General features: G+C 36.0%; 1 protein-coding gene and 1 long non-coding RNA gene across 2 annotated transcripts; both read left to right on the top strand.

Moving 5' to 3' along the window:
* Positions 1 to 5: 5 nt before the first annotated feature.
* On the top strand, positions 6 to 25,471 carry LOC145229592 (structural maintenance of chromosomes protein 4-like; the record flags this gene model as incomplete). Its single annotated transcript, XM_080094938.1, has 23 exons — positions 6 to 12; positions 3,167 to 3,327; positions 10,909 to 11,100; positions 12,042 to 12,218; positions 16,386 to 16,491; positions 20,383 to 20,569; positions 20,631 to 20,771; positions 20,842 to 20,992; positions 21,057 to 21,221; positions 21,534 to 21,767; positions 21,830 to 22,015; positions 22,076 to 22,237; positions 22,293 to 22,493; positions 22,551 to 22,706; positions 22,768 to 22,996; positions 23,670 to 23,859; positions 23,924 to 24,050; positions 24,113 to 24,304; positions 24,364 to 24,543; positions 24,604 to 24,719; positions 24,785 to 24,895; positions 24,955 to 25,138; positions 25,207 to 25,471. Coding segments are annotated over 23 exons (3,705 nt in total), but the record flags the coding sequence as incomplete, so codon positions are not given.
* On the top strand, positions 12,660 to 13,420 carry LOC145227657 (uncharacterized). The gene is made up of 2 exons (XR_013859945.1): positions 12,660 to 12,885; positions 13,068 to 13,420. It is a non-coding gene; the product is annotated as an uncharacterized LOC145227657 (long non-coding RNA).

Genomic DNA, 25,471 nt, shown 5'->3' with positions numbered 1-25,471 from the left:
ATGAAACCAATGGTAAATTTATCCTTCTTAATTTTTTAGAAGCACACAGGAATATGATTATTATGGGTCCCCTTCCCTGAAGGGGACACATATTGATTTTACTCAAATTGTTGTTGTTTTTTCTTTTTTTTTTCTTCTTTTTTTTCTCCCCAAAGTTTGTCCGACTCGTTTTTCCATGAAATGTTTGATGGATTTCGATGAAATTTACACAGATGGTAGATATAGTTATGTAGATGTGCATCCCACTTTGTTTTTGTTGATAACCCCAGTATTTACCCCGCTAGCCCCCTTTTACCCCAAAGTTTGTCCGACTCATTTTGCCATCAAATGTTTAATGAATTTAGATGAAACTTACACAGATGGTAGATATAGTTATGTAGATGTGCATCCCACTTGGTTTGTGATGATAACCCCACTATTTACCCGCTAGCCCCCTTTTACCCCAAAGTTTGTCCGACTCGTTTTGCCATCAAATGTTTAATGAATTTAGATGAAACTTACACAGATGGTAGATATAGTTATGTAGATGTGCATCCCACTTGGTTTGTGATGATAACCCCACTATTTATCCCGCTAGCCCCCTAAAATGTTTTTTTTTTCACCCATAGTTTGTCCGACTCTTTTTTCCATCAAATGTATGATGGATTTGGGTGAAATTTGCACAGATGGTAGATATAGTTATGTAGATGTGCATCCCACTTTGTTTGTGTTGATAACCCCAGTACTTACCCCGCTAGCCCCCTAAAATGTTTTTTTACCCCACAAAGTTTGTCCGACTCGTTTTGCCATCAAATGTTTAATGGATTCGGATGAAACTTACACATATGGTAAAGATAGTTATGTAGATGTGCTTCCCACTTTGTTTGTGTTGATAACCCCAGTATTTACCCTGTTAACCCCTTAAAATGGGTGAGGTTTTATACAGTGTCGGAATGGGCTGAAATTTGGATAGCTTGAAGAAGAGGCCATTTATAGGTGTTGATTGTTGTGTTCAACCCTGTAGCCCCAACATTCACCCCACTAGCCCCCAAAGTGTAAAACGTATTTGTATGTTATTGGGCACCACAAACGAAAGATTTCTGTGGCCCAATAGTGTTACAAGGGCAACCAGTTGTGTGTTACTTGTGTTTGTGGGTTGCTTGTTGGACGTTTTTGTGGCATGGCAGTTAGGGGGTTGTTAACAGCCCTATGTAGTCAGAAGCATTAATGGTTGTTGCTCAAACACCTCTAGTGGTCAAACCTTTAAACATTGGCGGATTGGGCTCAAATTTTGTAGTACTATTGATTGAATTATTGTGGTTTCATAGTATTATTATTTAAGCCCAGTGCTGATCACTGTGTTTTACCTTACAACACCCGACTTTCTCATGGTTATCTCTTGAAATGCATTATTTTTAACTTTGCATGTGTGGGGACCCATGAGTTTCTGCCTGCAGAAACAACTAAGGTTATAAAAGACGCTGGATAATGTGGGACCCAATATAAAATAAGCAGAGGAAATATATGAATGTTTTAAAATAGGTTATAGTGTATAGGCAATGACAAAATGTGCTAAGCCACCCTTCTAGTTTATTATGGATTCCCTTCCCTTCAGGGAAAATTGTTTTGTCCATATTGTTTTCTAATGCTGATTTGTTCCAAGTGTGTGGTCACAAATTTTTGCTTCAAACTTATTTAAATTTCCACACATGTCAGTTAGTTATCTAAATTTAATTCTCCCAATGTTTGAATCAGTGGTTCACTCACAGCCCCCCAAAACATTTCAAAAAGGAATATACTTACCTTCAGGGAAAATTGTTTTGTCCACGTTGTTTTCTAATGCTGATTTGTTCCAAGTGTGTGGTCACAAATTCTTGCTTCAAACTTATTTAAATTTACACACATGTCAGTTAGTTATCTAAATTTAATTCTCACAGCCCCCCAAAACATTTGAAAAAGGACTATACTTACTAGAGTTCGAGAAATCGATTTTATGTTGGATTCACCCATTTTAACGTCTTAACCACTAAATATTCGTTTTTAGATTTACTTGTTGTTTATGTCAGCACAAGTCCTGTTGTGCTGGCCGCTGGGAATGTTTGTAGTATTCAGGGCAAGAAAAAAATGCAAATTCTGGAAACCTAGTGGAAGGTTTTCCCCCACTTTTCAAAAAATCTCCTTAGTTGGGATTCATAAACTAAATTCACCAGACTTCACTTGCTTTTGCCTACATAACATGTCTTCCTAATTGATTATTCTATATTCGCCATTCCTGCTACATTTGTGGAAAGCCTGTTTTCTAGAAAACATTTGCAATTTTAGCTGAGGCATCGTTATCCAGGTAAAAAGAAATGCTAAAGAACCTTGTGTTACTCACTTGTGTAATAAAACCATTGTAGAAACGTTGAGCCCATCAAAAGGTCACCATTTCTTAAAAGCAAAAAAAGGCCACTAAACATGCACTTTTAAATTGTGTATATCCTGGAACATTTTTAGCTGATCTGGTTTATTATTTTAGCCAAGTTGGCCATGAAATTTTGAACTGCATACGTTTGTTCCAAAATGGTATATCCACCTGCTGAAGTGTTTAACTTACCACAAAACATGATTTGACAAAGCATATAAAAAAATGAGAAAATTTGAAAAACTTTGTGCATAAGGTGCAAATCGGGTTTTCTAAAACCACAACTAAGCTTTAAAATCAATCGCCAAGCTGATGGCCTTCTTGATTGCAGATTGAAACAGTCTTTGCTTATTTCCCCCATCTACAGCGTGGTCTTGTTCATGTCTTTGTCACCAAACTGCAATTTTGTGATAGATTCCACACAAAATTCACTGTGGGTTGTCAAGTTACAGCCCATACTATGTGTACACTGTACACTATTTCTGTACATTTATTACAATATAATGTAAAATGAATATGGAAGGATTGATACCTCCTACTAATCTGTCCTTAATAATCCAAAAAATAATAATGTCACCATTTTCACTGAACCAATCCATAAACATGTGTGTGGGGACCCATTCGTTTTTGCAATCATGATAGTAGTTCAAATAGAGTGTGTACATAGTAAATCGGGTATAGAATATATAAAATGGAAATATAGGGTAAAGACATCTTTCTAGTTTTTTTATTGCAAAAAATAATAATTGCATCTGGTTAACCAATGCTTTTAATTTATTTAAGACTTAGACTGTCTGGAATTGCCTGAGGGAATCGTCGTCCCCCCTCCACCATGTGTGTTTGGTGTTGGGGGCAAAGGAGACCCTCGATTGATTATCACCCACATTGTCAATGAGAACTTCAAATCATATGCGGGAAGACAAGTGCTTGGACCGTTTCATAAGGTGGGTATATTATGTTAAGTGAAACAATGATGTTGTAAGTAATTTGATTATCAATATTTATTGATTATTATGGGTCCCCTTCCCTGAAAGAGACACATATTGTTTTTGTCCGTATTTCTTTTTTCTGTCTAACGCTGGTTTGGTAAAGAAAGAGTGCTTCAAATTTATTTAAATTGGGACATATGTTAGTTATTAATCCAAACTTGATCCTCCAGCAGTTTGACCCCCAATTACCCAGCGGTTCACCCACAGGCTCCCGAAACGTAAAAATTTTAACACTCGTTTGGTAAAGAAAGAGTGCTTCAAATTTATTCAAATTTAGACATATGTTAGATATTAATCGAAACTTGTTCCTCCAGAAGTTTGACCCCGAATTACCCAGCGGTTCACCCATAGGCCCCGAAACGTAAATTTTTTAACGCTGGTTTGTAACGCTGGTTTGGTAAAGAAAATTTTTTTTGCATTGTTTGCACACAATAGGCCTACAAAAAGTCTGTCGCATGTGGCTACTAGGCTGGTAATACTCTTTTCAGTAACACAAAATCTGTTTAGGGCAGTTTGAAAATCAAAAGTTTTGGCAAAAGAGTTTTAATTACATCACACCTGCCAGTCCATATATTTTAATGTGGCCGTACGGCCGCGGGTTGTACACCCTTGACTGAAACTTAAAGAAACGGTTCAATTACTATCGTTTCTATTCATAACACATGAATTTGTATGTATAAATTAAATTTCGATAAACGTCTGTTTAAATAATAGCTTTCAACTTAAAAAGTAAGAAAAATTTAGTATAATTAGATAAAAATCTGAAAAAATACACTACAATTGTTGTTGACTGTTCGTGGGCTGCATTGGAGGGCTTTGTGGGCCGCGAGTTTGACAGGCTTGCAATAAAGCCTATTGTTTAGCAATGGAGACAGTCGAATCCCACTTTCTCTTTCATTTAAACTTATTCAGTTGCACAAACTGACAAAAATAAGAATATAGAATTACTTCTACCTTTTCGCGGTCCCCGCAAAATGCCCTAAAGGACCGCGGACCCCAGTTTAAGAACCGCTGCGTTAACCATTTTTGTGATCTAAACACTTCTATTCCGGAATAAATTTAGAATATTCGGAAGTCACACGGACGGTGACACAATAAAACGTTAGACACGATACTCTGATCCTTGTCAATTAACTTTGTGCGTAGGCTTCTGTTTAGTTAAGTTTATTAGGCTAAGCTCACTACTCTTACTATCTTTGAAACAATAAGCACATATATCATGGGTCGCCAACCTTTACCACTCTAAAACCATTCAGACCAATTTCACACATAACTAAAAAAACAATGGGAGTCACAAAGACCTTTTTAAATTTGAAATAAAACGCCTCTGTAAAAATGTTTTTATGTCTCACGACATTTGACTTTTCGTTGTTAGTTAGTTTCTTGCATATTAGGTACACAGTTAAAGCAAATGAAAATTGTATTTGTGTATTTAATGCGTGTTGTCAGACAACTAATAACAAACAGGTATTGTTACGCGCGCACACACGCTGCAAAACGAAACAGCAACCTTGTATGTTAACCTGCACGCCGCCAGTTTACCTCTTTAAGTTTCATGGTATAGACCAGTGGTTCTCAAACTTTTTTATTGTCGGGGTCAAATGGTAGTTTTTTAAGTGTGTAGGGAGCCGCAAAAAACGAAACCTTGAGAAAATCACTGAAGATTATTACCCTGAAAGCTAAAATAGCAATATTTGGTGGTTTTCTGAGGTCTGGTGGTAGCCGCAGAATAAGTAGTTTGGAGCCGCATGCGGCCCCGAAAACTGAGTTTGAGAACCACTGGTATAGACGCTGTTGTAGCTATCTACTAGAAACTTTCTCCGTTGGTACATTAATTTCATAGTATTAATTTTTTTCTTAAAATTCCTGACTTTTAAGTACATTTTGACATTTCTCCCTGACGCAGATTTAAACACTAAATTCCCTGACTGCCAGGGAAATCCTGACGTATGGCAACCCTACAATAGAGTAACTTACTGGTTTACGATAGCAGGAGGGCTCAGCTTGACGTCGAACAGACGTTTTACGAGATGTCGTTTTGGTGATTAGAAATCAGCTGTTGTGCACAGCAATGCCATGTCGTTTTATTAAGTTATCACTCACATTTTTAGTTTTGGCGAAGGTTTTACACCTATGATGTGATTTAAACCTAATAAGCGTGCTTTGGTTTTGTACATGTCAAGCAAAACTTTGTTAATCAAAATAAAGATGAAAAAAATAAACTTGACTTTTTTGCAAAATAAATGTTTTTTTAAATGCTTGTTGTCAGGTTGGCCGCCGCATGATCACGGGTTACTTAAGGTCAACTAGTAGGTATTACAAACACAGTTCAGAACTTTCTTTCGTCATAACGTAGCGTTTTTTGACAATCAATTTAGGAATCAATACTCAAGCCATGTATAAATTAGGCTTAACGGTATTGTAGAACACTCAGGACGGCGTGCTATTGAAAACGGTGTCAAAAGGTCAAACAGTCGTTTGGCGTGTGCACCCTGAGAGGTTACTACAGGTCAATGGTACTCGTTTTGCGAAACAAAGTTAAATGAAAAACATTTTGTTATGTACACATTTGTAGCAAATTGCTTTTTAATTTAAAGTGTCTGTAACACAACTGTTACAGCTTTCTAAAAAAAATGTGTTTAAAACCCGACCTTGGACGACAATTTCTGGGTCAAAGCAAGAGATTAAATTAAAGTATTTGTTACCTATCGAACGTTGGTAGCGAACAATGAGGCAAAATATTTCGATACCGAGTACGAGTATCGATACCACTGAAATCATTCGCTACCATCGATACTGAGTACCGGGTACTCGTCCCATCACTAGATTATGTGGCACATTGGTTTATGTTTATTTACACATATGTGTTGTATGGTGTAACTAAAATATATTTCTCAACCATAAATGCTTTTCTGTGTATGTTGGACTCAAAAATATTGGTTTATGCAAATTTCAAATCAACTGCTTATTTGTTAGGTCTTTGCACTGTAAGTGTGTGTGAGGCAAATTTGTTTCTGTATTTGGAAGCAATGATACTGTTATTTGCCCAGTACAGGAGACTGGGTATAATTGTGACATGGGCATAACCCAAATACAGCATAAATGAAACCACTCTGAAAAACTGTGACATTATTGGTTACTGTCCACTTTACCTCCAAAACCAAACACAAAACAAGTCTGGTTTTATTTAATTTTAACAACTAATTTAGTTAAATTCTTAACAGTATCTAGACCAGTGGTTCCCAACCAGGGCCCATGGCCCCCCAGGGGGGCCACAAGCTGTGTTCCGGGGGGCCACGGGCGTAGATTCACAAGAAACACCCACTAAAAGTCATTTTCACTTTAACTTTATTCCCGAATTTAATCGACTATTTCACATACTATTTGTTTGTAGTGAGGTTTATCATGCTCATTTACTCTATTAGACCTGTTTAAGGCCAAAATTAATACCGCATTCCAACGCTAGATTGCTATCTACATTTTAAGGGGGCCACAGGTCCTACAAGGTAACTTGAAGGGGGCCACGAGGCCAAAATGTTACTTTAAGGGGGCCATGGTCCAAGAAAGGTTGGGAACCACTGATCTAGACTTTTTTAAACTTTATTTGTAAGGATGTAGTTCATTCTCAGTTGGCTTAAAGTACCGTTTCAATCATAAAAGTCATGCATCAGTTATTAACAATTATCGCATGATAATGATAATTTAGCACCATGTAATCTGTTGGCCATTTTGTTGTCATTTACTTGTAATTACAAAGTTAGCTTGTTTATACTGTACATGCTGCAAGTGACAGAATTTGCAGTTGTCAACAAGTTTTGCTTTTATAAATGAAATGCCATCTTATATTTTGTAATACTGTCAGATAACTTGCAAAGTCATAAATTAAAAAAAAAAATCTGTTTTAAAAAAAGTTGGTTTTTCACATTGTCATGTTGTTTGGCCTTGTTTCCTGTAATCCTATAATAATAGGTCAATATAATTATCAGGGCAATGGACAGTTGATAGCTGTTTTGTTTGAGTTTTTTGCACTTCAGGTGTGTTTAAATGGGCCTAACTTCTAAGGATTGATCTTTCAAACAAACAAGATTTTAAACATGAAATTTCCAAAACTAAAGTTTTTACAAAATCACCCAAACCATCCCTGGTCTTCCCTAAAATGTAAAACTTAAAGTTAATTTGAAGTTTTTAACTATTGAATGTAGATAAAAAAAAAAAATTTTAAATTAGAATTTTCAAATTTAGCTTTGTCCCTAACATGTCTAAACAAAGTTAGGATTGTAAAAAAGTCCTGAATTGTGCCAAGTTGAAAAAAACGAGAACTTAACAGTGGGTTGTAGATGGGATGTTCAAAGTAGAATATCGAATCCTTTGGATTCGAATCCAGTTAGATTCGAATCTATTTTGGCCGTTTATATCGGGTAGTTGGAACCGATATAAATGTGTGCTCTCACCGTTGGTAAAAATGTAAACACATGCGTTACGTTTTTACGTCGTCGCCTGGTCATTGAACCAGTTGCAAAAGACAGCAAGTGACTCGTCGATGTCAAATTAGGGACCGCTGTACAACGCCTTAACGCCAAGTCATGATTCGCTATAACAACGCCATAACGACGGTTGTGCATTGGAGGCATAATTAACGATTAGCGCACTTGTTACGCATCTGATCATGTGATTACGTTTATGCCGTTAAACGTTTTCCGACTTTGACAACAAAAAACATTTAACGGCCATGGCGCTAGGCAGCGATTGGAAGCATGGGATTGTCTGTTAATGTCACAAAAACAGTAAAGGAATCCCAAAACATATGACGATTGGTTCATTTCTTAACCCCATACAAACATAAAAATGCAGTGAGAAAACGCTGCAAAGTTTACGTGGTGCAAAGTCACAGGTAGTTTAATTGGGATTTGAAAATGTATCACCCAATGTCCCAACTTTGTTTGCAAGGGTGCTTGTTTTTGCAGTTGTTTTAGGTTAACAAATGTTATATATTTGTACACTATGGAGTCTATGTCAGTCCTCTACCACCAGACAAATCAAAATACCACAGCATGCTTACAACATAGTTACGTCTACTAAAGGCAATAAAAATCACTGAAAAAAATCGTTATAATTAATTTTTACCCTTATGCTAATTTTTCTGGTTTTGTGGATTTTGGGGATTTAGTTTCAATGCAGTTGTGCAAAGTTTTTTTCCCAGTGTTTTTCTTTGATTTGGTTTGTTCTTTGTTTACACCTCAAATGAAAAATATGTTTTATAATGTATTAAACTGGTCTACTTTAGTTGTTGTCAAGATTAATGATTGCACAGTAAAAAATAATATAAGAATTGGATTCGATATTCTAGATTCAAAACAATTATTCTAGAATACCCAATTATTCTACTTTGAACATCCCTAGTTGTAGAAAAGTTTTTGTACAAAAGTTGTATGTTTTTTTTTCAAAACCACAGCCCGGTATAGTTTTTTCCTCATTAACATAAATCGACATAATATATATGTAGTAAGTAACTGTATAGTTTTAAAAAAAAATACCATCTCCTGGAACTTTTGTTTTATGGTTGCATAAGAGTCCATCAGTCATGGTTACAAACAGAATTATAATTTGTTTTGCAAGCCAAAGTTATAAAAAATATATCCATTCATTCAATGCCAAACTTTTACCAAACTGATAGATTTTAGTTCTGGCGTATGCAGGCCCAAGAGGTTCAAGCCCCAAAACTAGTCCAACTTGCAACTTTAACACTTTCTGCAGCTCAAAGCCCCTAACATCAGCATCAAAATATGATCAGTTGCTTCAAAAGACGCCTATTTGGAACAGGGATCCACCTGTTAAGTTGCCAAACATCATGAATGCACTTGGTTACTATCAGGGCGTATCCAGAAATTATTAAAGGGGGGGGTCCAACAATTTTTTGGGGGGAAATCCCTAATGACGTCACACGTCGTTCAAAACGACGCGTTATGCGGCAAAGCACTTTTTCCAAAATTGGCGGTTTCTCTACCCATCTAATTGACAGGAAGAACAGGCAATTTTAGCGAAAGCTTTGTAGTTTTCTGATTTCGCCGCTGCTATCTAGCTTACTCAGCCACACTGCAGCTGCAAAATAAGCGTGACTGTCAGGTAATCAAAATCGTTGCTTAAAAAAACAGGGTCCAATTTCTAAAGAACTAAATCTCTTGCTGAAGCGGTAATCCTACTGTTAAGTTGCGCAAAGTCACGAATGCACTAAAGGTGGTAACTGCAGAAGGCATAAATTGTGCCTGGCAAGTAACAAATTACCCTAATAACATAACTCGATTTACATCGATCTAATGTTTTTGACAAACTATTACGTGTTTGGCGGATCAAAGCAACACAACATTACACGTTTTTAACACTTTTACATTGTTCAAATGCAAAAACAGTTTGATATGTTGCACTTAGTGCAGTTACCACTAAGCAAAAAACTGCTACCAGCGTACTAGCCGGAACGTAACTTTCCGATTGTTAGCGCATAAACCTCCTTATTAAACCCTTGTTACGTCACAATTGGCGATTAGATAACAAGCGAATACAAGAGATTGAAGGCTAGCGTCTTTGAGATAACGACTCCCTGTTATCACGCAGTGGTAAACGGAACGATTTTGGCCTATTTAATGTACGCACAACTTTTTGAAAAGGGGGGGGTCCGGACCCCCAAAACCCCCCCCCCCCTTGGATACGCCACTGGTTACTATAATACTTAAATTGTACAAGCATTGGCGGGTTACCAATTACCTCAACAACATAGTTTGATTAACAACGGTTGAATATTTGTGACAAACAATTGTTTGGTGGGTCATAGACAAAATACTATCAAAAGTTTTTCACTATTTTTGTCACATTCAACATTATTGGTTTAATGCACATACAGTTTGATACTTCTTGTGTAATTACCACTTAGCAAGAAATTGCAATCAACGGCCTCTTGGTAGACCCCCTAAACCCCCTATCTTTGGTTGTGACACTGTTACAGAACTTAAGTTGCCAAGATAGCCAAGTGGTTAGCCTTGTGTTTGCAAGATTGTGGGTTCTAATAGTTTTGGCCATGTGTGTTTTCCTGAGCAAGAAACTTAAGCGGCATTTGGCATTGCTCCAACCCAGTGGTATCTGATGGGTTCAACTCCCTAAGATAAAAAAATGAAATACAAAATGATGCAATAGACTTGCAATAAAACTGACAGCTTGTGGTGAGCATAATGTATTCAGGCATTTACCCTACTAGGAGAAAAATGAGAAAAACAAACATTTGTTTTCTAAATTTACTTCACTTAAAAATAAAAATATCAAATACTGAAGTTATTCACAAATACTGAAGATTGTGCGCAAACGTGATAACAGCAATACATTTTAAAAAGCATTCATAGCACATTTTCATGCTGTTTATTGCATGCTGTATAATAAGCTGTTATAAAATGTTTTCTTCTTCAAATTAATCAAAGGAAAAGTTACTCTATGTTGCGGTTGCTATACTTGCACCATTTCACTCTACGAATTAAAATATGTCCATTATAGAGTTTTACAGGAATTGTTGGACCAAATGGAAGTGGAAAGTCTAACGTAATAGATTCCATGTTGTTTGTGTTTGGTTACCGAGCAAATAAGATAAGATCAAAAAAACTTGCTGTCCTCATACACAACAGTGAAAACCACAAATCTTTTACATCCTGCACTGTTGAAGTACACTTTGAAAAAATTGTAGATTTGGTAAGTTGATGATTTAATTCTGTACTTTTAAAGTTGCATTGGCAAACTATGATTTTGTGAGGTAAATTGGTAACAATTGTGTGTGCGTATTACAACTTTTGTTGTGATCCAGACAACTATGTATTTGTTGAAGCAGATGTGACTTTGCCAAATAAAGCTTTCGGAAATGTGACTTTGGTTCTTTAAACAGGTGGAAGGGGTTTCAAGATATCACTGTTTTGTTGCCATGTGCTTTGTAAAGTTTTGTAAAAATTTACAAGCAAAACCGGTCATAGATCAGAGCATAAAGGATGACTTCTGTTGTTTAGGGCGTTCAGGTTTCAACATGTACTGTTTGACAAGAAGCTTTATTATTGTACGAGTAGCGTCCCAACAGCGGGCATGCCTGGACTTTGTTGAATATGTCCGACCTGTGTCGGACCTTCTTTGTAAGGACGTTCCGCTTATTGCAATAATATCGAATGAACGTGCGAGGACGCTGACTTGCTATTGAACAATTGAGAAAGCCAAACAATTACTTTTTAATTTTCAATGACAGTCGGAAGGTTAAATTCTAAGGTTGGTCGGGAAGGTTGAGGCTTTTCTGTTTGGTTTAAAGCGACGGGCCTTACGTTTATTTCACAGTCGTCGGGCCATCAGCTGTGTTTTGAATGAACAGTTAAGCACAGTTGGTTCAGCACTACAGTTTTAGCAAACAAGAGATGGGTCGGTGGTACTGGAAATACTAATCAACTGTGCCGAGGTTATTGGACGTCATCTGATCAGGTTTAAACCCAATGCATTGACTAATGTTTGCGTTTATTCGTAAGTCAATATTGGGCAACAAAACAACTGAAACGGGGCTTGGTTTTATACATCGAAATGTTCAACTAAGGTTTTATATTGCTGGCTCGTGTTTTTATGTTTACGTGTTACCTCATTTATAACGTAATCGTTAACAGGACAATGGCGGCTACTGCACTGTTCCAAACAGCGCTTTCTACGTTTCAAGGAGAGCTAACCGAGACAATACGTCACAGTATTTTATTGAGGGAAAGAAATCCCAGTTTAAAGATGTTGCATCGCTACTTCAAACCAGTGGAATAGACCTCAATCACAACCGATTTCTTATTCTGCAGGTAAACTTAGCCATTTTTGTCGTTATTTATGTAGGTTAAGGTACTTGTGCTCGATGTAAATGGTATCAAATAGTACTAATAGCAACGTAGCAGCACACAAAACTATCATTGGTTTAAATGATGGTTGTTGGGGGCTGTTTTCTTGCTTTTACGATCTGCCGTCAGAAACTACTTTAAAGTTGCTGTGCTGAAGTGAAAATTGGGACAGATAAATAAAACTATAAAGGAGAGATAAAAATGCCTGCAGTAAATATAGCAGCAAAGACAGTATTGGATTGACATTTTGTCCAATACGTCTTTTGCGGCTTGCTTTATGCAGGTACGTTCAACGTAGTGCATCGATGGACAGTTTCCGAATTAACAACTCTCAGACAATTACTAATGTCTAGTCGCATTTTTCCAAAAATAATTTGTCATTCTAGTGTTGGCCCAATAACCGGTAGCATATTTCCAAAATGTTTCCGAATTCGAACCACAGGGCTTTTTAAGCCAATCACAGCAGCGCAAATCTGCGGGTTGCCGTTACGTCACGTTTAGGTTGCTAAGCGGTTATTTTGACTTCAGTATTGTCGACGTTGCAAGTTTTATGTCAGTTTTGATTCAAAAAAACGTTTTTACAAGTCAGAACATGGTGAAGACTCATGCATTTTGGATGTTTGAACTGAAGGTAATGTTTATTAGGTTATGTATAGCAGTAAATTATACACACATAATTTTTATTGAGTGTAAAATCACTTTTGTGCAATATATGCTTCATAAATGGTAAACTATACACTCATACTTTTTATTAAGTCTGAAATAGCTTTTGAGCAAAATATTTTCTGTTATTAATGGTATGTGTTTGTTTAGGATAGCAACGCATCCCCTTCATGCAGTCAAGTTTGCATGGCATAAAAACAGTGTATTATGCCTCATTGTCTCTAGTGCAAGCACCTATGATCAACACAATTTAACACATTATGCATGTCATACCTTGGGATCAACAAACTGTTCCTAACCTACAGAGATGAATGGTTTATTATTGTACACAGTGCAGTTCTGACATAAGTGTACACTAGGCACACCATTTGCATAGTTGTTCCAAACAACTCCCAGTATTTTCAGTTATGAATGTTGTTCTGTGCCATCAATGTATATGTTATTTTTATTGTGCATGCTGGAATTTTGTCGTAAGTTTACAATAAAACAGAAGTGATCTTGAATAGCAAATTGAAGTAGTGTGCTTGAGAGCCAAAGCAGGATTTAAAAAAACTACTACAGTATAAAGTAAATTATGAGAAGATTTACTTGTGCTAGCATATTTATTGTTTTTCTTGTGACATTGAAATGATAATAGTCCCAAAAAATGTTGTAATGAATAGCTACCACCTAAAAACACCTATGCAGCAGTGTCAGAATTTTATTTTCTTATCTCACCTCATGTGAGCAGCTTTTTCTCAGTTATTTTATCTTTTCTTGTTTACACCAGTTTTTTATTTTATTTGCAATCTCATGTATGAAACAAAACACCTTTTTACTTACAATGCTCTAAATTAGGGCAAGCTTGGCTATTGACAGCACTCTATATGACCAGTCTTATTTGTCAGCAAGTTAAATTAGTTTGTCTTGACCTTGCTACACAGGCTAATTATTTTTCTTCATGGTTTACATCAGTTTATTTATTTGCAACTCTTTATATGGAACAAAGCAGTTGCACCTAAATTATATCACTCATTCCAACAGTCCTCCAAAAGTTTGTTTATTATACATGCAGTAACCACAGTTAAAAATAATCAGTCAACACAGTTCTATAAAGTAGATCCAATGATAATCTATTGGTATCACATTCTCCATGATAGTCAATATGTTTACTAGTACAATAACTTTAGTTATAGCTAAATGTCAAGCAAATGCCTTTTAACTTGGAGTGCTTGATGTCTCCGATCTGCCCTGCCCTTTCCTTTAGTCCATCCCTTCTCAAGGTTTTATTTGTTTTGGCAGCGCAACTGCTCTTCCTTGGTTCCAGTCATACAGGCCTAAGCTCTGGTGGCTAAAGGCACACTAAGCTATAGGTATAATCACTTTGGAGCATGGAAAAGTAAATTCTAATTGTTAAACAGCAAATATGATTATGCATCCATGCAGGTTCTGGAATAGCAAATAGCCCAACCTACAATCCAATAAATTAATCAAAAGCCAATTGCCCCAATCTACAAACCAATTAGGTAATAATAGTAAGCAATATGATATCTACCAGCAGTAACAATTTTATCCAAGACCCTTTAACAATTTATACAAAAATGCACGGAAAAGCTGCAGGAAAAAAAGTAAAACACATAAGGAAATGAATTTTTGTACCTCCTATACCAAGAAAATATATAATTTTAATGTCAGTACCAAAAAAACCCAATGTATTTTGCTCCAGCATTGCGGCTGCCAATTGAGTTTCTTCCAAATGAATGAAGTGCTGATCTTATTTGTGCAACGAAATGAGCAGAAGAGATAGAGTTCTTAAACCTTTCTAATGCTTTTTTAGTTTCCTTTTAATTAAAGTCACTAGAGTGCTTGGTCTTTATAAACTCAGAACACTATTAAATTTAAGAAAAGTTCTCTGCAGTGTAGTCTGGACATTCAGTCACTGGTTTATGTGATGGTCCAGCAATGCTATCAGACAATGAAGTGGTTGGATTGATTTCCATGGCATTTGAACAGCCACCATGATCTTATGTTGATGTGTAGTGGCCAAATCACTAAAGAATTCCACAGATGGTGCCTGCTCCTGACCCAATGCAACGCCTGCATACATTTGCTTCTGAGGTGCTGATCCCTGATACATCCCCAATTGGAATACCACATAACAGGACTGTAAGTGAGGCATTAGTCTGAACCAGATTGGTTGTAGAAGCCACAAACACTATCTCAGAAGATTGTAACATCATTTTGTGGATTCTTTCCATGATCAGCGTTACAATGGCACAAACATAACAAAGCGGATCTTAGCCTCAGATTCTTCAGCATACTTCTGTATAGCACAAAACAAATTTATACCACTTTATGCCCCAAAGTTACATTTACGCCACTGATCCCAGAGATAGTACACAGAGCAGGGCTTTGGATTAGTTGTTAGTGACTGCACTTATTCCATCTGTAACAAGCAACTTGGTCTCATGGGTTTGTAATGCTTGAGACACTGACAATCATTGCCAAAAATACATGAAGAAAATCTTTCTTGTAGATTCACTGATCTTTAGCTAACCAAGGTTTCTGGCAGCTTTAAGCAAGTGATTGTGGTTAACTGCCACACTTACTATACATGGATGAGTAGAAACCAACTTATGTGATGTTTAGTTGACTTGGTGTAAAGTTTGATCTTAACATCCATAGACACAGGACACAAAGTGTTGAATTTGATACACCAGCTTCATGTTGGCAAAACTTCAAAGGTTTCCCCAAAATATTTTAGGGTTTAGAAATGTTTTGTATACATTCCAGCTAGAAATAGAAACTACACAAAAAGACTCAAGCCACTCGTCCCATTATTTGCTGATTGTAAGGTCAATCTAAAAACCATTTCTTCATTTCCTTTTGTTACTAATTTTTCTCCAAGTTCCACCATTTGCTGCAGGGAATCCACTTAACAATATCAGATGATTATTTACAAGAAAGCTTATAATTAATTATTAAAAATGCCTTTTAAAATGCTTATATTTTAGTAATACAATTATAAAACCAAGCACAACCTTAACTTTCAAATATTGTAACTCGAGGCAGATTGACTGGTTACTACGCAAGCTGTTGTGAGATTGGTTCAATGAGTCGACTAGGCTGATTGGTTAAAAAGTCACATGACCCGGGAAAACCCGCCTTTGTGATTGGCTTAAAAAGCCCTGTGGTTCGAATTCGGAAACATTTTGGAAATATGCTAACCGGTACCGGCGCGGATTTTTTCACATTCCTTGAAGTCCAGCTGACCCTGACGTCACAATAGATTGTGGCGTCGCGTGATGTTGATTGTACCGAATCGCTTTGCGTTGGCATGGAACGGTGTCGATTTCGAATCGACCTTCGTTGGTCTTTGTCATCTTTGACTTTCATTGATATATGCCAGGACATGAATAGAATATAACAGAATTTACAAAACTTTTAACACACCTACACCTTTGTTGTTTTATTGCTGTTTTTGTAAAGGGTGAAGTTGAACAAATAGCTTTAATGAAGCCAAAAGCGGTAAATGAACATGGCGATGGAATGCTGGAGTATTTGGAAGACATTATTGGATCATCACGCTATAAAGGTGCATGTTGGGCCAAACCAGTTTCATGTCAACTTCTCATGGGTCTCCTCCCCTGAAGGGGACACATATTGTTTTTGTCCGTATTTTTTGTCTAAATATGCGTTTGGTCAAGAAGAATGCTTCAAATTTACAGAGATGTTAGTTATTGATTCAAATTTGATCCTCCTGAAGTTTGACCCCAAATGACCCAGTGGTTCACCCACAGGCCCCAAAGACTTAAATTTTTTTAAAACCACTGTACTGACTAAAGCAGTGCTCTTCAACCGGGTATACTGTATACCCAAGTGTATACCACATTAAAGCTAGGGTATACGACTGAAGAAAGGTATACAAAGGGAATACAGCTGAGGTCAGTGTTACTAAACATCGCTATTTTTATGAAATGCAGGAAGACATAGCATGCTGGTGACCTATGTGAGACTGACCTGCTTGCTGTAAATATTATTGCGTCAGGTTGGGATTGTTGCGTCAATAATGTGAATTATGAAGCAAATAAGCACATCCCTGGGGTCTGTTAAGGTTGAACAATGTACTTTCTGAAATTTTACTTTTAAAGGCCCTGGAGTAAAGGATTGTGAATACAAAAAATTGAGAACAAGTCAACACCACACCACATGTCCACATCGCTGAAAGATTGCAGCAACAAGCCAGCCATTAAATCAACTTCTTAGGTTTACACACTTTTGTATGCTAAATTTCCTGGACGTAGCACAGGGTGTGCACAACCTTTCTGCGGTGACGGCCGCATCGTAAATCCTTATTAATAGTGCCTGATGGCCAATTTAATTTCTAGCTTGTTACGTAGAACAGTCTAGGGATCAGACTTTACTGTTTATAATGTCACCATCTAAATTGTGACGCTAATGATGCCTGTTTTCGCATTGTTTACCCATAATGTGCTTACAAAAAGTCTCAAACATGCGGCTTCTGGGCTAAATATTTCAGTTTACATGTTCACGGCCACAGGTTGTCTACTCCTGGCCTTTTGTATGACAATAATTCACGCGACCAGGCAAGTAGCCTACCTATTGGTAGACTGTTACGTTCTATGCACAATTATAAATTGCTATGTGTAGGATATACAAAGTTGCTTAAAAATTGTAAAAGGTATACAACGGGAAAAAATGTTGAAGAGCACTGGACTAAAGTACGTGATCTAGGAGTTTCATGCTTTGGTAGTTGGTGCCGTATAAGCTATTCTAAAGAATTAAAAATGTTTTAATTTGATTGACCCATTTTCACCCCCTTAAACCCCGAAATACTCGGTTTTAGCTTTTTCAGTCTTTTAGGTCCAAAATACAAACCCTAATGTGCTGAAATTTGAGACAATTGTTTGTAGTAAGTTACTCATTATGCATTTTGAATTTTGGCTCTATTAACTATATGGTTACCATTTTAGCCCGTAATATGTGTACACTGAACAGTCAGTCAAATAAAGTTCCAAGAGAGTAATTCACTGGTTTACAATAGAGGAGGCTTGATTCAGAGCAGGAGGTCTCTGCTTGATGCCAGGCAGGCATTTTATGAGCCAGTCTTTTTGGTGATTAGAAATAAGCTATTTTTGCGCAGCAATGCTATAATTATGGGTGCATCTTGATTTCACTATGTTTTGTTTTTTTCCTTTTTTCTCCGGTGAAGTTAGTCCACGCACTTTTGGCATGGAATCTTTGGTGGATTTGGATGAAACTTTCACAGATGGTAGATATAGCCATGTAGATGTGCACCCCACTTTGTTTGTTTTGATAACCCCAGTATTTACCCCGCTAGCCCCCAAAATGTAAAACGTTTTTGTGTGTTGCTGCGCACCACAAACAAAAGATTTCTGTGGTGCAAGTGTAATAAGGGTAACATAGCATACGGTACTTGTGTTTGTGCATTGCTTGGTGGACGTTTTCGCACATGGAAGTTAAGGAGTGTTAACAGCCTTATGATGTCAGAAGCATTAACGAATGTTACTCAAAACACCTCTAGTGGTCAAAATCTTAAACACTGGCCGATTTGGATAAAATTTTACATGATTGTTGATGGGGTCATTGTGGTTTCATATTTTATACTTTTGGGTCTAGAACCCCATCAGTTACCCCGTTAACCTCTTAAATGGGTTAGTGTCAGAAATAAACAGTGTCAGAATGTAATGAAATTTGGACAGCTTATAGAATTTTCGTTTATAAGAGCTGTTTGTTGTGTTTAACCCTGTAGCCCCAGTTTTGACCCCTCTAGCCCCCTAAAAAGGGTGAGTTTTTTAAACAGTGCCGGAATTGGTTTAAACTTGTATATGTGCCATTGATTGTTGTTGATTGTTGTGTTTTACCCTGTAGCCCCACCATTTAACCCATTAACCCCTAAAATGGGCGAAATTTGTAAACAATGTCGAATTTGCATGAAATTTGGACAGTTAGTAGATTATGCCATTTTTAGGTGTCGATTGTTAAGTTTCACCCTATAGTTCCAACATTTACCCCACTAGCCCCCTAAAATGGGTGAATTTTTAAACAGTGGCGGAATTGAAGGAAATTTGGACATCTTGTAGAATTTGCTATTTATAGGTGTTGATTGCTGTGATTTATTTTATTTTGCCACTATTTACCCCTTCTTGCCTATAAAAATGAACATTAAATATTAAGATTATTAGTGATGGGACGGGTACCTGGTACTCTATATCGATGGTATCGAACGATTTCAGTGATATCAATACTTGTACTTGGTATTGAAATATTTTGTCTCAGTTTTCGATACCAAAGGCCGGAACAAGATAAAAATATGGACAACTTTTTGCCAATATTTGCTTCGGCCAGCACAAAATGGGGAAAAAGTTCCGCAAGGTTACGAATATTTTTTTCGATATCATTTGGAGATTACATTTTTCTGCATGTGTGTGTTCATACCTGTACCCCGACCATGCAGATAATTTATCCAGTAATATACAACACTATACTTAAGTACTCGGTACTTGGTATCGAAGGTATTTTAACGTGGTACTCGATATCGGTACTCGCTTCAAAACCTGGTATCGTCCCATCACTAAAGATTATAAAAGACGATGGATAATATGGGACCCATATAAAATAAGTGTAGGAAATATATTAACGTTTCAAAATAGGTTGTAGTGTATATGCAATGGCAAAATGTGCTAAGCCACCCTCTAGTGCTATTATTAAGTTACATGCGCATTTGTAGTTTGGGCGAATGTTTTACACCTTAGACATGATTTAAACTCGATAAACATACTTCGGTTCCATATATGTCAGGCAAAGCGTTTATCAACATGAAGGTGAAAAAGATGAACTTGACTTCTCCGAAAGCCACGATAAATGGTCTTTAAAGGGTTGTTGTCAATAGGTCACTGAAGGTCAACTTGTAGGTATTGCAAACACAGTTAGATTTTTGTCACAACGTAGCTTCTTTATTTTTGACAAATAAATTTGAGAATCAAATGAATTTAATTTAGGCAAAACGGTCATGTGTCAATAGGTCATTAAATGGTCTGAAAATTTGTGTTTAAAACTGACCTTGGTGCAATCTTGAGGTCAAAGCAAGAGATTAAATTAAAAGTATTTTTTCTGTTCTTTTTCACTGCTTTTCTAATTATATGACAATAATGATGCAAAAAGAATATGGACATAACTTTTTAAACTTTGGTTTAATGCTTTCTAATACTTTGTACTTTGTCCATGAATGGAACATTTGATTACTGTAAGTAACTAAGCTGCACAAACACATGTGTGGGAACCCATTCGTTTTTGCTTGCAAAAACAATCATATGTGTAGATTAATGATGTTGGATATATAATATATAAAATTGAAGTGTAAGCTCCTGCCACATAAAACTTCCTAACATTGGTGTAGCTACACCTACAATATGACACATTGTATAAACATTTTTATTTTTAGATGCCATTGATAAACTTGGCAAAGAAATTGAACAACTGGATGAAGACAGAAAAGACAGATTATCCAGAGTTAAAGTAGTTGAGAAAGATAAAGAACAACTTGAGCCGTTGCGAAATGAAGCATTGGAATTTTTAAGAAAGCAAAATGAAGTTTCTCGACTCAACAACAAACTGCTTCAATTATACATGTGTGGAACATTTTTTGCTGTCTTTAAACAAAAATAGAAATCAATGTTTTTTTCTACCTAGACTTGCTGTGACCAAAGAGGCAGAATCATTTAAAAGCAAATTGGATGACATTCATGAAGAGCGTAAGGGTATAGATGAAAAAATAGGAGAATTTAAAAAAAGGAAAAAAGAGGCAGTTAAACACTGTACCACACTTGCCAAGTTAGTACTTTTTTTATGTTGTTTGAATTGAATGCAATAAATTTTTTTTTAAAGTTGCTTTATATTTTAGGCATTTGGAAGATGCAAGTGCGAAACATTTGGAAAAGAAAGAGCAGATGAGAGAACTTGAAAAAAGAAATGTAACTGTTTTTGAAGATAGAAAACACAGAAAAGCAAAACTGAAGGAACTGATGAAAAAAATTGACAAAGAAACAAAGAAAGTAAGTGCCCCAGGTATACACGTACATTTTTTGTTGGTTTTCTTTTAAAAACTATGCTTGTTAGTTGGAAGACTTGATGAAGCGACCTGATGATATTGATCAAGAAATTAAGGAATTGACAGAGGATCGATGTGACATGTTGAATAGAAAAAAGGAAACAGAAGCTTCCAAACAAAAAATGATGGAAAGTTTGCAACAAGACACGAAAAATCTGCAAGAAAAAAAGGAGGTTATTGTTTGAATGCTCATGACATGATGTACCTTTTTGTGTTTGACCAACACTTACTGATAAGGTTAAAACAGGTCAAAAGTTTGGTGTAAATTATTTGCTTAGTTTTTTTCTGTAGTTGGTTTGAGTTTTGTCAAACAAATGCACTTCATGAAATAGTTTATTGCAGAATTTGTTTGTAAGAATGAAAGCCCTTCATAATTTTCTGTGACATGTGTGACACTACATAACCTGATCATGGTTGACTATTACAAACAATACGGCATTATTCTAACACAGTTTTGACTCATTGGTCAGTTTTCTTCTATTTAGGAGTTGGAAAATTTGTTATTGACCAAAATGAAATATGTGAATGAGAGCAAACAACTATGGGAGGTTAGTGATGAGGAATTGCAACTTTTTGTTAGAAATGTTAATAAAGCTCAAAGAGCTTTGGATGATTGTAAGAAAAAAATCAGCGGCTCGGCACTGTCGAAAAAATCTTCTAGCGAGGAGTTGAGTAAATTAATCAAGGAAGTGCCTTCTCTTGAAAAGACAATAAAGGAGGTTGGTTGTAACATGATGTGGTATAAGTAAACATGTTAAACATCATCATGCCTAAATTACAGAATACTACCAAACTTACTTCATTAAAAAAGCAAGAAACCCAACTGGAAGTCGATGTGGATAATGAAGAGTCCGTATTAGCTGAAGCAAAACATAATGCACATTCCAATCGATCTAAGGGTGCAGTTGTAAAATTTCTCTTACAACTTAAGAAAAGTGGAAAGATACCTGGAATATATGGAAGATTGGTAAATCTCTATTTTCAAGTGTGAATATTGTAACAGTCTGGTTACAATTCATGTTTTCAGGGAGATTTAGGTGTCATTGAAGAAAAATATGACATTGCAATTTCTTCTTGTTGTTATGCTCTGGAACACATTGTAGTTGACAGTATAGAAACTGCACAACTTTGTGTGAAAGCTTTAAAAACCAATCAAGTTGGTCAGGCCACATTTATTGCTTTGGACAAGGTAAGCTTTGGTATTGCAAAAAGTTTCTCTGTTTTTACCTCCACATCAATTTCAGATGACAAAATATCAACATGCTGTAAAGCAAAAATCCTCTTCCCCCTTACCAAGATTAATAGATTTAATTACGCTTAAAGAGGAGAAATTTAGAGTTGCTTTTTATCATGCACTAAGAGAGACCTTAGTTGCCGATGACATAAGCACTGCAAGCAAAGTTGCTTACAGCAAAACTAAGCGTTGGAGGGTTGTCACCACTCAGGTAAAATATATTGCATGTAATGTGTCTTAGCTGGTGAGTACAATAATTACCTTTAAGGGTGAGGTAATTGACACATCTGGAACTATGTCTGGGGGAGGTAACAAAGTGATGAAAGGACGAATGGGTTCAAATTATGTTGCTGATGAGATTGACCCCGCAGAAATTGACAAATTGCAAAATCAAATCAATAAAAAGAAAGATACATTAAAAAAGGTACTTTTTGTAACATACTTTAGTTAAAACAGTTATATATCAATTTGAATTGGTTTTGAAGATCAGATCAAGCATTGTAACAGTTGAGGAAGAACTGTCACATGATGAAAACAAATTCAACAAGTTAAAATCAAACATAAAAATGTTGGAGCACAAGATTATGAGTGACGAAAAAAGGCAAAATGATTTGGAGCAACAGTTGCCTGGTTTGGAGGATGAGTTAAATAATGCACAACCTGATAAGGAACAACTTTTTAAATTAAAGTCAAAATCTGCGGCTCTGAGAAAAGGTATGTATAAGTAATTTACTGAAATATTTGTTGGGTTGTTACATTTAAGTTTTTTTTAATTGCCTTAATGCAGCTCTATGGCATTATTTATTCTGCTTTGGGGAATTTCCCTATAAATGTACTCTGTCACCCCTGCACACTTGTAATTTACATGTCAAGCAACCAGGCGTTGTTTTGTTGTGTATTCCGCTTTTTAATTTAACATGGTTCTGTCCTGAAGTGTAAGCAGACCTGAACTTGTAAGTGCAAGCACGAAAACTGTTCAAAACATGGCATTAGCTTCTATCATTTTTTTGACTTCTATCATACTCACTCCGCAAAAAAATATTTCCACTACTATCTAGCCAGAAAAATTACAGCTGCAAGATCGAAGTGATTGTCAAATATGATTATTGCTACTTGCATAGAGACAAGCATCACTAAAATGACCATTTTATATGTGCCAAAATAAATTACAATTACATAAAAGTAGTGCCAAGTATTGTGACAATTACATATTTGGTGTCTTAAACAATTTAACAACATTGGCGTCTAACTAATTTACACTACTAGCAACCTTAATATGTGAGACAGTTTTTGGATTTAAAATGAAATCTGATTTGTTTAGTTTTTCCTCTTAAACATGACTTAACCCCCTCATATTTTTAATTTTCTACGAAATAATGCATTGCAGACTATGACAAAGTTGCAAAAAATGCTGAAGATCTTGAGCAGAAAAAAGACAAAATTCATGAAGAGATTTGTGAAACAACCAACGAGCGTATGAAACCACTTCATGACAGATTAAAAAATTTAAATCAAAATATTGACGAAGCTGCTAAAAAATTGACCAAGTTAAAAGTTGCCTTGACCACATCCAAACGGTAGGAAGTTGCTAAATGTTCCAATATTTGTTTTCACAATATATTTTGTATCCATACAATGTAGTAACCAAGAAAAGTCAATGAAAACCCTTCAAAACCTAGAATGTGAAATAAAAGAAAACAAAGAATGCATTGAAAACCTCGAACAACAATGGAAGCAATTGGAAGTGGATGGAGCCAACGTTTTGGAGGTAAAATCACTGTTAGGAAATTACTTTGATAGTGCACCATGTAAATTTTATTATATTTTCAGGAAGTTCATGTCTCTGAAATTGAAGATAAAAAATTGAGTGAGGAACTGCACCAACAACAAGTTGAATTAAAAAAACTTGAAGATGAGGAATTGAGCTTTTTAGATAAATGTAAAAAAATAAAACAACTGGCAGATTCATTAAATTCAGAATACAATTCACGAATGGACAAGGCAAAAGATCATCAAGAGGAGGTATGTTAATAACGTATATTTTTATTGTACAATTTTATTGACAACATAATTTTGCCCAGCTTCAAAAGTTAAAGCTGCATGAAATAGATGATGAGGAAATTGGAGAGTTCGAAAAGTATACTGAGGAAGAGTTGGTGGATGAACCAGGATTGAGGAATCAAATAAATATTTTAGATCATGATTTATCAAATATGAAACCGAGTATGAATGCAATTGAGGAGTACAAAACCAAACAAAAAGTATGTACAAATAATCGACAAGATTAAAATGTAAGTATTGTAATGTTTCTTCTTTTTCAGATATATCTTCAGCGTGTTGCTGAGCTTGACAAAGTGACTGAAAAGCGTGACCAGTATCGCGGAATGCACGACCAACTTCGAAAAAATCGTTTAAATGAGTTTTCAGAAGGTTTTTCGTAAGTTGCTTATACTGTAGTAACTTGTAAATGGTCATGTATTTCATTTGTTTTTTACCCTTAAGGGTTATTACAAACAAACTGAAAGAGATTTATCAAATGATCACACTTGGTGGAGATGCAGAGTTGGAGTTTGTTGATTCACTTGATCCTTTTTCAGAGGGAATTGTTTTTAGGTATGCATTTATTATACAATGAATCTAGCTTATGCTAATGTTAACTTTATATTTTGCAGTGTTAGACCTCCGAAAAAGTCATGGAAAAATATTTGTAACTTATCAGGAGGAGAGAAAACACTTAGCTCTTTGGCATTGGTGTTTGCCCTTCATCACTATCGTCCTACTCCATTATATGTGATGGATGAAATTGATGCAGCCCTCGACTTTAAAAACGTGTCGATTATTGCTCGTTACATAATTGTAAGTCAGCAATTATTCATGCATTGTTGACAAAGAAAATAAGTAACTCAACAGTTTGCATCTTTTAGGAACGCACAAAGAATGCTCAGTTCATTATTATCAGCTTGCGGAATAATATGTTTGAAGTTGCTGACCGCCTGGTTGGAATCTACAAAACAGACAACTGCACTAAGTGTGCACCTATTGAGCCAAACATTGTCTTAAGTGCTTTATCATAAGTCGTACTCCTCCTGTACAGTCCACTGCCAGTACTCTTCTCACGAAGTTTATCTACTGCTAAACTACTGCCCTTATTTCTGTTCATATTGTGCAAATAAAAATGCCTGTAAATTT

The sequence above is a fragment of the Phallusia mammillata genome, chromosome 5 (genome assembly GCF_965637545.1).
Source record: "Phallusia mammillata chromosome 5, kaPhaMamm4.hap1.1, whole genome shotgun sequence".
In the NCBI taxonomy this organism is placed as follows: domain Eukaryota; kingdom Metazoa; phylum Chordata; class Ascidiacea; order Phlebobranchia; family Ascidiidae; genus Phallusia; species Phallusia mammillata.
The sequence above is the reverse complement of the archived record's forward strand: the minus strand, read 5'-3'. Positions and strand labels throughout refer to the sequence as shown.